Raw genomic sequence first — 13947 nt, 5'->3', positions numbered from 1 at the left:
TATAATCTTAACTCATGGTAATATATACCTTTGTGATAGAATAACATAAGGCATATTTCTTAATTTTCTTTATTGAGAAAGACTTTTTTTAGAGAAGAATATTTATTTTTCTTAAAAGAGTATGATTTATTTTACTAAGATAATGGACCTGTTATATATAATAGTCTTAGTGTCTTAAACCTGTGCAGTTTGATTTTCTCTAAAGTAGACATATATAGAAAAAATGAATAATATCAAAACCAATAATGAAAGAGTCCTAAGAAAGTTGTGTTTGTTATATTGAGAAATACTGGTAAAGGAGTATAGAGCTCAATTGTGCATATTTTAATTGTGAGTGCACAAATTAAAAATACACACAGAGTGCTGAATACTTATTTATTTGTTTCCTTCCCTTTATTGCTTTTTCTTTTTCAAAAGGTTTCCAATGAATATAGTGGAACAAAATTTAACAAATGTCATGGAGTTCCATCTCATGGGCCTCTCAGAGGACCCAGACCTGCAGCCCCTCCTCCTTGGACTCTTCCTATCCATGTACCTGGTCACAGTACTTGGGAACCTGCTCATCATCCTGGCCATGAGCTCTGACCCCCACCTCCACACCCCCATGTACTTCTTCCTCTCCAACCTGTCCTTGGCTGACATCTGCTTCATCTCCACCACAGTCCCAAAGATGATTGTGAATATCCAAACTCACAGCAGGATTATTTCCTATGTTGGCTGCCTGACACAGATGTCCCTTTTTAGTGTTTTTGTATGTATGGATAGTCTGCTTCTTAGTGTGATGGCCTATGACCGGTTTGTGGCCATCTGTCACCCCCTGCATTACCCAGTCATGATGAATTCTCCCCTCTGTAGAGTCTTAGCATTTGTGTCCTTTTTGTTTAGCATTTTAGACTCCCAGCTTCACAATTTGATTGCTTTACAATGTACCTATCATCAGCATGTGGAAATTTCTAATTTCTTCTGTGACCCATCTCAACTTCTTAATCTTATCTGTTCTGACACCTTCACCAATAATATGGTCATGTATTTTACTGGTGCCATGTTTGGATTTTTCCCCTTCTCAGGCATTCTTTTCTCTTACTATAAAATAGTTTTCTCTGTTCTAAGAATCCCATCCTCAGGTGGGAAGTACAAAGCCTTCTCCACCTGTGGGTCTCATCTGGCAGTTGTTTGCTTATTTTATGCAACAGGCCTGGCCGTGTACCTTGGTTCAGCTGTGTCATCTTCCTTCAAGAAGGATGTGGTGTCCTCTGTGATGTACACTGTGGTCACCCGCATGCTGAATCCCTTCATCTACAGCCTGAGGAACAGGGACATTAAAAATGCCCTGAAAAGACTCCACAGCACAGCATTCTAATTTCATTTTGTCATACATCCTTTTTTCTTTTTTTTTTAAAGAGAGAGGGAGGGAGAGAGAATTTTAATATTTATTTTTTAGTTATCGGAGGACACAACATCTTTGTTTGTATGTGGTGCTGAGAATCGAACCGGGACCGCACTCATGCCAGGCGAGCGCACTACCTCTTGAGCCACATCCCCAGCCCATACATCCTTTTTCTAATGTGGTTTAGAACAATCAGTCATTGAGACCTTTAAATCCTGTCTCCTTAAATCATTATTTTTGATAATGGCTTCTTGGCTTTCCTTCCACTCTCTGGTTCCTATCTGATTACTATTTCCTTTGGTTTGTGTTTAATTCAATTGCTAAGTATTCTGAAATACTTTTTCATTGTAAACATCATGATAAAATCAACATACCCAGGTATCTTCTGTAATTTCTGAGCAAGGATTCTGGCCTCCAGGTGAAATACTAAACTAGTTTTTAAATATAGGTTAAAATTACATCATTTTGAAGGTCATGTGCATTTTCTTTTAAAAGTGAATATGTCCATTCAGGCATATTATGTCTAGGGGTCATATCAGTGGTGCTCCATATTGAATTTTATTGGAATAATCTTGGGAGATTAAAAATACGGAGGCTTGGGTCTTACCAGAAGAGTCTGACTCATCATAAAGTTTTCAAAATGCTTCAAGGAAAGTTCAGATGTTGGTTCCTAAAGGGATCAAATTCAAAGGGGTTGGAAAGGAGCTTATTGCAACATCAGGAAAGGTGGTTTTCTTCAAATATCTTCTTCAAATCATTGCCTGCAATGCCATACAGGTTGTCATCAGGCTGGTTTTATGTTATTGATTTTCTGCTTTAATCTCACTATTCTATAGTTATATTTGTTGCTGAGTAAGGACTCCTGAAATGACGACTGTATTTTCCACCTGGTTTTGGTGTTCCACACATTCATGCATGGTCACTAAATTTCACTACCATGAGAACTTGGTGTATTTCACTACGCCCTTCACACCCCTATGCCATTACTGCTTTAGAGGATCCATCAGTTACTATGTCTATTCCCACATGATTCCCTCTTTGCCTTGTTCATCACTAAGTTAAACCAATTGCTGGTATTCAGTTCTCACCTTTAAAATAAGGAAATTTGTTTCTACTTCTTGATTGAAACCAGAGTGATAAGTTGTAGCATGTGGAAAAAGACATGAGGTGAGTTTTCTGCAATTAAAATGTTTCAAAGTATGCTCAAGAAATAAAGTTGTTTTTAAATACACATCCTTGTTCTGGGTGTCCCAGTGAGTTTTCAGTGGTGGTAGCACATTTCAGGTCTGCCTGCAAGACTGTCCACACTGTACAGTCTTTTATTCCACTCTGGTTTCCTGTCCACACTCTCTGGCTTCCTGTCCTGCCTTGTATTCTCTCCCTTTCATGTGTGTAATACCACTTGCCATGATGCCCATCAAAGCCAGTGCCACACTGGATCTTTAGTATCCAAAACTGTGAGCTAAAAAAACCTCTCCTCCTTATCAGTTACCAAGATTCGGGTATTATGTTGTAGCAACAGAAAACAGAGTAATCCAAGAGAGCAATTTGCTTTACTCAGCCAACAAGTTCAAATGTTAATTTCAACTAAATATATTAAGCCCTTACAGACACACAGACCAGAACAATGTCTGACCCAATATCTGGGCACCAATGGTCCATCAAGTTTACACATAAAACTAGCATTCACACTAACTCACAAAAAGATACTGAAGATCTGAATTATAAAGGTACATATTTACTATTTTGATTTCCCCTTCCACTGGTTGGCTTTCTGCAGTGTACTCCCCAAACTACTGAGAGAAAAAATGTGTGACTTGTTCATGTTTTTTATTAGGATGATTCATATTAATAGTTGTAGAATAAAATGCATGTTTGATAAGTGCTATAAAACAAAGATAAAAACTAATAGGACCTAATTTTTTTGTAACTGGACACAGAACAGGCAATAAAAGGGTTTTGGGTTTTGCTTTTCTTTCTTTGGGATACTCACCATAGAAGAGGGAATTGAGATTAGAACAAAGAGCATCAAATAGTTTTTCTTACACAAATATGGCTACCTTCAATTTATGTTATGTTCTGTGAGTTTTTCTGTGGCCATGATCCTAGTATCGTTTTCCTGCCTCCCACCATAAAATGACTTGATGTTAGAAAAATCTTTTCCCTGTGGTCCATATTCATGTCTCAACTTAGAGATTATTTAATTGATATTCACCTCTTTAAATTTTTTGTAGTTATAGATGGAAAGAATGCCTTTATTTTATTTGTTTATTTTAATGTGGTGCTAGAGATAAAATCAGTGCCTCACATATAGTAGGCAAGAGCTCTGCCACTGAGCTACTGCCCCAGCCCCTATTTACCTCTTGATGGGAAAAAAAAAAGTGAGTATTTTTCTAAATGCTGGAGTACTGACCCTATGTTTTCTTCTAGCAGTTGCAAAGTTGCTGGACTAATTCCTAATTCTCTGATCCACTTTTAATTGGCTTTTAGGCAGGGCAAAGGGTAGGATATGGATATTTAATTTTCTCAGCACAGTTTTTTAAAAAGGTATTTTTTTTCCTCCAACACATAGCTTTGGTGACTTTGTCAAGTATCAGAAGACTGTATCTATGTGTGTTTGTCTTTTTGCTTCTATTTTATTCCACTGGTCTGCATGTTGTTTTGGTGCCCAAATCATGCTGCTTTGTTACTGAAGTTCTCTAGCCTGTTTGAGATCAGGCAATACGATGCCTCCAGCATGACTCTCTTGGGTCACTATTGCTTTGGCTATTCTGTGTCTTTTATTCTTTCAAGTGAATTTTAAGGCTATTTTTTCGGGTTCTGTGAAAAATGTCATTGGGTTTTGGTGTGGACTACATTGAACCTCTACATATTGGCACAGACACTGACTTATTTAACAGGACCCCTTAAACTCAAGAAATAAAACAAAAAATCAGTATATGGGATGCCATCAAGTTAAATAGTCTCTGTACAGAAAAGGAAAAAAAAAGGTGTGAAGGGAGAGCTTACATAATGGGAGAAAATATTTGCCAATTACCCTTCTACCAAGAGATAAACATTCAGAATATATAAAGAATTCAAATAACACTAGAAAAACCCAAATAATCTAAGGACTAAATGCAGAAAAGAACTAAACAGACATTTCTCAAAAGAAGAAATACCAGTGGCCAACAAATATATATGAAAAAAAGTTCCACATTCTCATTAATTAGGGAATTGCAAATCAAAACTACAGAGATTTCAACTCACTCTAGTTAGTATGGCAAGCATTGATACTAACAATAATAAATACTGGTGGAGACATGGAAGAAATATTCTAAATTGTTGGTGGGAATGCAAACTAACAACCACTTTGGAAAGTGGTATGAAGATTCCTCAAAAGACTACAAATGGAACCACCATATCACCATATGGCCCAGCTCTCCCACGCCTTGGTATTTACGCAAAACAAGCAAAGTCCACATACTATAATGATACAAGCATATCAGTTTTTATAGCACGACGAGTCACAATCGTTAAGTTATGGAACCAGCCTGGCTGTTCATCAACAAAGAAATAGATCAAGAAAATGTGGTATATAGACAAACAGAATTTCACTCAGACATAAGAATTAAATTCTGTCATCTGCTGGTGAAATGAATGGAACTGAAGAAACATTCTAAGTGAAATAAGCCAGACTCAAAAAGTCAATGATCAAATATTTTCCATCATATGAGGAAGTTAGAGAGAAATAAAGAATTTTTAAAGAGGGGATCCCATGAAAATATAAAGGAGATTAGTGGAGTCTAGGGAGGAGGTTGAGAGGAAGGGAGGAGGGATGGGTAAAAAGAAGAACTGCAGAATGAACTTGACTCACTTATGCTATGTACACATATGATAAACCACAGAGAATTCCACCTTATGTATATCTTCCAAATACCTATTAAAGAAGATTAAATAAATAGAAGGAATAACAGCAGAGAAAAGGGAACTGGGTAAAGGAGGGGGGGAGGAAAAGTACAAGTACAGGGATTGAAATGAAGCAAATTATATTGATATGCATGTCTTCATTTGTCAAAATGAACCCCACTGTGATGTACAACAACTAGAATGCACTAATGAAAACATTAAAAAGTAAGCATTTCAGTAATTAAAGGGAACCTGATATAAACAGTGCAATTTTGAATATGATACAAGACATGTTTTGTTTGACTTCTTTAGTGCATAGGTGGGGTTAAAAAATAAGAAGGTGCTTGAACAGATCCAGTGCACTGTATTACTTAAGTGTGTTTAGTGCTTGCAATGAATTGATATTTAAATTTATTCTTCTCATATTAACAGATTCACCCAATGGATTTTACAGACAGAAAAATTAATTTTTAATATCAGTTCCTGAAACTACAGAGACACTTTTGAAATACAGAGGATCATTAGGGACTCTTTTAAAACTTATACCCCAATAAATTAGAAAATCTAGAAGATATTGAAAAAGTTTTAGACAGGTATTACCTGCTCAACTTGAGTCAAGTGGATATAGAAAACCTAAACAGACCAATGTCAAGTGTGGAGATTAAAGTAGAAATTAAAACCTTCCAAGAAGAAAAGTCTAGGACCATGGGTGCTCAGCTGTGCTTCACCAAACCTTGAAAGAAGAAATGATGCTATCTCCTTTATATTATTCCATGATATAGAAATGAAGGAACACCTTCAAATTCATTGTATGAATACAGGATCACCCTGATACCAAAACCAAGACAAATCAAAGGAAAAAAATATACTACATACCAATATCCTTGATGAGCATAGATGTTAAAGTTCTTGAAAATATATTGACAATCAACATCCAAAAACATATTAAGAAGATAGTTCACCATGATAAACTGGATAACCCCAGGGATGTAAGATTGATTCTACATATATGAATTAAAAAAATGTAATCCAACACCAGAATAGAAGTAAGGACAAAAAAATCACATAATCATCCCCATAGATGAAAAAAAACTTTGACGAAATCCAGTATCTATTCATGTTTAAAACACTGAAGAAAATAGTGACAGAAGGAATTTAACTCAGCATTGAAAATACTACATGTAACATGTTTATAGTAGCACAATTCACAATAGCCAAACAATGGAACAGCCTAGGTGTCCATGAATTAATGAATGCGTAAAGAAAATGTGGTTTATATACAGAATGGAGTTTTATTTAGCTGTGAAGAAAAATGAAATTTTGTCATTTGCAGGAAAATGGATGGAACTAGAAACCATTATGTTAAGCAAAATAAGTCAAACTCAGAAGATCAAGGGGGCTTTGTTTTCTCTCATATGGAAGCTAGAGAGGATAAAGGAAAAGAAAAGTGGGGGCAAATCTCATGAAAATAAAAGGGAGATCAGTAGAAGAAATGCACCAACAGGAGGGCAGTGAAGAGGGAGGGGGGAAATACTGGGGACTAATATTTGCAAAATTATATTGTTGTATTGTGTCATGTATGAATCTGTAACAACAAATCCCATCATTGTGTATGACTATAATGCACCAATAATAATGTGGAAAAATAAAAGTATACTGTACATGACAAACCAAAAGTCAACATCACACCAAAGAAAGAAAAACTGAAAGCATTTCCTCTAAAATCAGGTACAAGACAAATTTTCACACTCACCACTTCTATTTGATATCATTCTTGAAATGGTAGCCAAAGCAATCAGTCAAGAGAAGAAAATTTAAGAGATACAACAGGAAAGAAAGGTCAAATTATCTGTTTGCAGAAAACATGGTCCCATACTTAGAAGACCCCCCAAAAAATCCACCAGAAGACTTCTAGAATTGATAAGCAAAATAGCAAAGTAGCAGGAAATAATATTAGCATACAAAAATCAATAAATTTCCTATACTTCAATACTGAATCTGCTGATAAAGAAATGAGGGCCACAATTCCATTCACAATAGCCTAACCAAACAAACAAACAAACAAACCTGGGAATAAATCCAACCAATGAGGTGAAATATCTGCAGAATGAAAGTATAGAATACTGAAGAAAGAAGTGGAAAATATCTTAGAAGATGGAAAGACCTCCCATGTTCTTGGAGAGGCAGAATTAATAGTCAGGTATTAATATTGTCATGTCTGCCATTTGACCATAAATGGCATACATATTTAATGCAACCCCCATCAAAATATCAATGGCATTTTTCATTCCCAGAACTAGAAAAAACTGTCCTAAAATTAGTATAGAAGAACAAAAGCCTCAGAATAGCAAAAGCAATCCTGAGCAATAGGAGTGGTGCTGGAGGCATCATAATACCTGATCTCAAGTTTTAGTATAGAAAAATAGTAACAAAACTGTGATAGTTGGACAAAGACAAGCATGAAAATCAATGGGGAAAAAAGACACAGAGCCAGATGCGTGAAGATACAGCCATCATATTGTCAAAAACATATGCTAGAGAAAAGATAGTCTTTGGAAAGAAAGGACTTCTTGTTGTATACCAACCAATGTCTGTAGCAATTCACAATAGCCAATTTGCAGAACCAGTCTAGGTACCCATCATCAGACAAGTGGACAAATAATATGTGGTGTGTATATACAATGGAATTTACTCTGCCATAACAAAGAATGAATATATGTTATTTGCTGGTAAAAAGAATTGAATGGAGAACACCATGCTCATTGAAATAAAATAGACTCAGAAAATCAAGAGTCAAACGTTTTCTCATGTGAAGGTAAAGGATGGGAAAAAAGAAAATAAAAATGGGGATCTCAGAGGGACATGAATGAAGTAGAGGACAGGGTCTGGTGGGAGGAAGGAGGAGAGGCTACTGGGAAATACTGGTGAGTGAAATCTACCAAATTATGCTATTTATGTACAAATGGGTTTTTAAAAAAATATTCAATCTTTCTTTCTTTCTTTCTTTCTTTCTTTCTTTCTTTCTTTCTTTCTTTCTTTCTTTCTTTCTTTCTTTCTTTTTTCCGGTGGGGATTGATCTAGGAACTCATGCATGCTAAGTACACACTTTACCACTGAGTTATAGTCCTATTCCCTACCTTTATAAAAATTTATTATTATTAATTTAATTTTATGTTTTTTTACATAAATGGAGCAACTTTTCATTTCTCTGGTTGTACATGATGTCGAGTCACACCATTCGTGCAACCCTACTCATACACAGGGGTGATAAGGTTCACCTCATTCTACTTTCTTTCCCCACATTCACCCCCCACCCCCACGCATTTTTCTCCATCCAAAATTCCTCCATTCATTGCTTGACCCCTGCCCATTATGGTTCAGTGTCTACTTATCTATAACACAATGAATCCTGCTGACATATATGTAATAAAAGTGTAATAATAATAATAATAATAATAATAATAATAATAATAATAGAAGGGAGGTTGGTGGGGTAGAGCACGTAGGCTTGGAAATACAGGAGAGAGGACAAGGCAAGGTGTTTCAGAACGAGACTGTTCAAATGATGTCAAGTGCATGTACGAATATGGCATAATGAATTCCACTATTTCCCACGATTCTAATGCACCATTAAAAATAAACTAAATAGAAGATATTGGATATGTACAAAAATGGACTTAGTTTCCCCTCATAATGTTGTAGGCACCATATGATTCAGAGAATCTCCAAAGATTCTTCTAAGGAGGATGTCCAGAGAGATTTTTTTTTTCTGGGATTGGTGCCTTATAGAAGTTAAACATCCCTTGGAATAAACCTTGTAACTTTGAAATTAAACTACAGGGAAAAAAGAGTTTCCCCAGGGAGGAAATCTATTTATCTTACACAGACATAAGATGGGCTGATAATCTTCCAGTCTGTTTTCTTCTTTATACCCCAAGGGAGCTGAATTGTTTGGAGAATGGAAAGACAACATAACATTTTATTTAATGAGGAGTTTGGAGACTTCAAAGGTTGAGATTCTAGACACTATAAACCTTCCATTTTTATCCCTCACCAGCACGTTTCTGATCTCAACTTCTATGAAAACGCATGAGGGCTTCCCAAGGACACATCATGGAGAAGAGAAAGCTTCAGTCATACCCATCACGGAGGGCTGGTGTGTCCCAGTGAGGCTGGTCATAGTGAGAAGGAAGAGCAGAGAGCGTAGGTACTGGGCTATGCTCTAGAATAACCATACTGGGAAAGTCCTCCTCTCTCTCTCTCTCTCTCTCTCTCTCTCTCTCTCTCTCTCTCTCTCTCTCTCTCTCTCTCTCTCTCATCTTTTAGCTTTTGAAGGTGAAGTGCCTGTACTTGGAAGGGACTTAGTTTCTGTTGACATCTTTTTCTTCTAGAAATTCTTCCATTTCATTTTCTCATTCTTTGGATTCTAGAGTTTCTGTTTAATTTTAAGCTGAGTCTCTGATTCTTCTTCACTCTCTCCTATAAGTTGTAGGCTCCTGTCAGATTTCCTGCATCCAATTATTCGGGTATTAACTACTCACCTGAAATCTGTTAGGCAGAGGTATGAAATTTGATGGGCATTTCTTTTTATGTCCTGACCTACGTTTACTGGCAGATTTGAGTTATTGTAGCTTTGATTCGTTTTACTCATAGTTGTACTTTCACTGTGGTGTCCAAAATATCATCTATCAATAAAGAAAATATTTTTGGTATTTAATTACTAACCCAACTTCCTTTACTTTTTACATTCCCAATTCCTTTACATGTCCAGGAAAATCTCAGATGATTGAGTTGGAGAAGACTGTCCTGGAGTGTTAGTGGATTCAATATGAATACTCCAGTGTTCACTGTAACATTTCCTGTTGCTATAGTTTAAAAACCCTTCTTTACTGGATTCAGAAAAGGTCCTTGCTAACTGACAGTCTCCAACATTATAAATGCCTGTTCCATCTTCCAACATCCAGTCTTCTAATGTGATTATTGTTAGGATGGGTATTCAGCGCTCTAATTTTGTGACAAATTATGTTAACGTCTGTACGTTGAGGGGGCTTCCATTCAGAAACTTGGTATTCCTGGTTCATCATGTGTTATTCTTTTAAAATAAATATCAATGTGTTGTATTGGACCTTGCTACTTAATTTCATGTCTATGTCCAGGCAAGTGGGAAGTTTCAAGCTTTCCTTTTATCTTATGTTAGAGATTTAGGTCTCATTATTCATTATACAGCCAACATTTGTGTTTGTTACACAAATAACAACAAAGAAGGGCATCCATCCGAGGTGATGTTGTAACTGGGGTGCCCCTAGGATATTTATTGGATATTGATTTTACCTCCTTCTCCAGCAGATACACCAGGTACATGGAAGCAGAGAACCACACAGGCTTAACACAATTTCTCCTCTTGGGCCTCTCAGAGGATCCTGAACTGCAGTCCTTTCTGTTTGGACTGTTCCTGTCCATGTACCTGGTCACAGTGCTTGGGAACCTGCTCATCATCCTGGCCATCTGCTCTGACGCCCACCTCCACACCCCCATGTACTTCTTCCTCTCCAACCTGTCCTTGGCAGACATTGGTTTCATCTCCACCATGGTCCCAAAGATGCTGATGAACATCCTAACTCACAGCAGAGCCATCTCCTATATGGGCTGCCTGACACAGATGTCTATTTTTACCATTTTTGGATGTATGGATTATATGCTTCTGAGTGTGTTGGCCTATGATCGGTTTGTAGCCATCTGACACCCCCTGCACTATTTGGTCATGATGAGCCCTTATCTCTGTGGCTTCTTAATTTTGGTTTCATTTTTGTTCAGCCTTTTGGACTCACAGCTGCATATTTTGATGATCTTAAAAATTACTAACATCAAGGATGTGGAAATTTCCAGTTTCTTCTGTGACCCTTCTCAACTTCTGAATCTCTCCTGTTCTGACACCTTCTCTAATAACATTGTCCAGTATTTTCTTGGAGCAGTATATGACCTTTTCCCCATCTCAGGGATCCTTTTCTCTTACTATAAAATTGTTTCCTCCATTCTGAGGATCCCATTCTCAGGGGGGAGGTACAAAGCCTTCTCCACCTGTGGCTCTCACCTGGCAGTTGTTGGCTTATTTATAGGGACAGGCCTTGGAGTGTACCTTGGGTCAGCTGCATCACATTCTCCCAGGAAGTGTGCAGTCACCTCCATGATGTACACTGTGGTCACCCCCATGCTGAACCCCTTCATCTACAGCCTGAGGAATAGGGACATTAAAGGTGCCCTGAGGAGGCTGCCCAGCAGGATGGCCTAAATCTCAGACCCTGTGGTGTCGAGTTGTGATGTGTGTTGGAAAATTCATTGTAACTAATTATCAAGTTGGGTTAATCTGCCTCTTCAGGAACATTGATTGGTTTAATACCACACATGATGTAAGTGCAATGCCTGCAGCCAATGATGGGAAGGAATGTTTGGGAGTTCTTCATATTTGGAACAAAGGATCACTTTGAAATAATGAAAGAGTTTTGAGATGGTGATGATGAATATTTCTAAAAAAAACATCTATGTGATCAATGATGCTTATCATAATAGTTGAGAATGGTTAAAAGGAAATTTTTTTAAACTTCAATTTACTGCAACAATAGTAATATAAAGCTAATTTTTTTTAAAGAAAATAAAAATGTTGTAGTAGAGAAGAGCCTCTTCCTTAGTAGAGATAAACTGATAAACACTGGTAGATATTCATTTTCTTCTTCTCTTCTCCATCATTAATATTAGGAAGCTCTTAAGAGTTCCTGATATGCTTCAGCTACTTGGTAAACTAGGAACCTTATGCACTGAGCCACCAAAGTCTCACATTAGTCAACAACCAGCCTGTGCCTCCAGCCCCTCAGCTTGAGGACCCCAATGCAGTGGGCGCCATTATGCATCTCTTCCTGCTGTGGATGTCTGAATCAGGAAGCACCTAACTGAGTGTGTATGAATTCCCGGAGGCTGAAGTCAGGGCTACTGGGCACCAGGGAGGTGGGGGCTTTGGAGCTGTCCTCCTTAGTCCTAAATCAGCAGAGCCCCAGTGTGAATCAGGAAGGGAAGGGTGGAGGAAGGACATTGCATAGCATTATTTCTTTGCCATCAGGAGGAGCATGCACTTTGTCTACCCAGATTGGAGAACGAGGTGCAGATTGTCAGGGATGGTACTGTGAGTTCATATGCTTTGTTGTAGTGAGTTCAACAGAAATCTCATGGAAAGTCTTCTTTAACTGCCACCTGACTCTTCCTGCCACACACTGTCATCCAGAAGGGGAGAAAATGCATCCCTTTAAACTGTGTCCTCAACACTCCAGATGGTCTTTGAAGGTAATGATGAGGATGTGAATGAAGAAGAGGATGATTTTTTTGGGGGGTGGGGAATTCTGAATGCCAGGTGCTAAGCTATGTACTATATTTAGATTGTTTGAATTGACGTGCAAAGTCTTCCCACAGCATAAGTATCACACAATTTTATTTTAGAGAACAGAAATAAGCACAGGTGTTCATGTGACTTGGGCTAGGTATTCAGATTGAATAACTGAAGCCATATTTGAAATGCTGTGTGGATTTGAGGCACATGGTATTTGGGCAAGCCTTACTGACAGGATTTCCCTGCCACAAAACAATCATGTGTTTCAGTTTCCTGTCACTCCAGGATGGAACCAGTTTTCTTGTTCACTTCCTTTGGGATTTCTGGTAGATTCCAGGACAAAGCAGTCAGGGGCATCAGTTGCATCATTTCTGCAAGAATGGCTGAGACAAAACAAAGGTCCAGGGGGCACAAGTAATTCAGAACATCCCCCTGTGTTCCCAACTCCAGGACACACTTGCAGCTGCCACATCCACCTGTATATTATAATTAACCCTCTCCATCAAATAGGAGCAAAGTATCTAAATTTCATTACTACTCAGGGACTTTAAGGGGTTAAGAATGTACCAGAGATGTTTCTCTAACTAAGACCTCTTTATTCTGTGGTTGTTGCAAAACACTGAAAAAGATGAGTGCATCACACCCAGATGCTCACAATTTAATTTGGCTGCTGTTGGCTGGACTCATCCTTACTTGAACAAAGTGCAGGTACTAGTGTCTATGATACTCAGCAATGTCCTCCAAGATAATTTCTAGTGGATGCAATGTCATTGAACCCAGATTAAACATAAATTGTTTCTTCCTGTGTGATTGATATGTGATGAAGTTGTAACACATGGGCAAAAGAAAATTAGTTATTATAAATATGGAAATGTCAATCTGCATTATTCAAATAAAGTATCCTGTGACCTGTTACTATTTTCATATTTCTGTAATGGTACAGCCTCTTATTCCCATTTCATATGTATATGCTATATGTTGGGTGAAAAACATTCTCTCATTTCTGATTTCCCAGAGCCTCTACCATGTTAGGCACAGAGAGATAAAAATTAAAACTATGTTGTTAAACACTGAATAGACCTTTGCTACATTCACAGGTCCTGGACATGCTCAAGTGTGGTTTCAATACGGTGATGGTCTCCTCTCTGTACCTTCAATCTACTAAAAAATTTCCCTAAGAGCAGGAGTCGATATTCAGCAGCTCTTGTTTGTGTCTGTGGCATGGACACAGAAGCCCCAAACTTTCTCTCAACAGCATCTGCAACATTTAATTACTCAGCATCAATGGCAGAGACAT

General features: G+C 37.6%; 1 protein-coding gene and 1 pseudogene across 1 annotated transcript; both read left to right on the top strand.

Annotated features, from left to right (window-relative positions):
- The first annotated feature begins 436 nt into the window (after nucleotides 1-436).
- LOC124102116 (olfactory receptor 7E24-like) lies at nucleotides 437-1360 on the top strand. The gene has a single exon (XM_046458346.1). It carries the CDS (start codon nucleotides 458-460, stop codon nucleotides 1358-1360), a length of 903 nt encoding a protein of 300 aa, XP_046314302.1. The 5' UTR covers nucleotides 437-457.
- A 9502-nt stretch (nucleotides 1361-10862) lies between these two features.
- On the top strand, nucleotides 10863-11564 carry LOC124102123 (olfactory receptor 7E24-like; annotated as a pseudogene).
- Nucleotides 11565-13947: the final 2383 nt, after the last annotated feature.

The sequence above is a fragment of the Marmota monax genome, unplaced genomic scaffold, assembly GCF_021218885.2.
Source record: "Marmota monax isolate L192 unplaced genomic scaffold, Marmota_monax_Labrador192_F-V1.1 WCK01_AAM20220418_F8-fsc00618, whole genome shotgun sequence".
Taxonomy (NCBI): Eukaryota; Metazoa; Chordata; class Mammalia; order Rodentia; family Sciuridae; genus Marmota; species Marmota monax.
Note: the sequence above shows the minus strand (reverse complement) of the source record. Positions and strands in the feature narration are given on the sequence as shown.

What these genes read in the sequence shown, in the direction of transcription:
- LOC124102116 (XM_046458346.1), top strand. Translation starts at nt 458, where the DNA reads ATGGAGTTCCATCTCATGGGCCTCTCAGAGGACCCAGACCTGCAGCCC.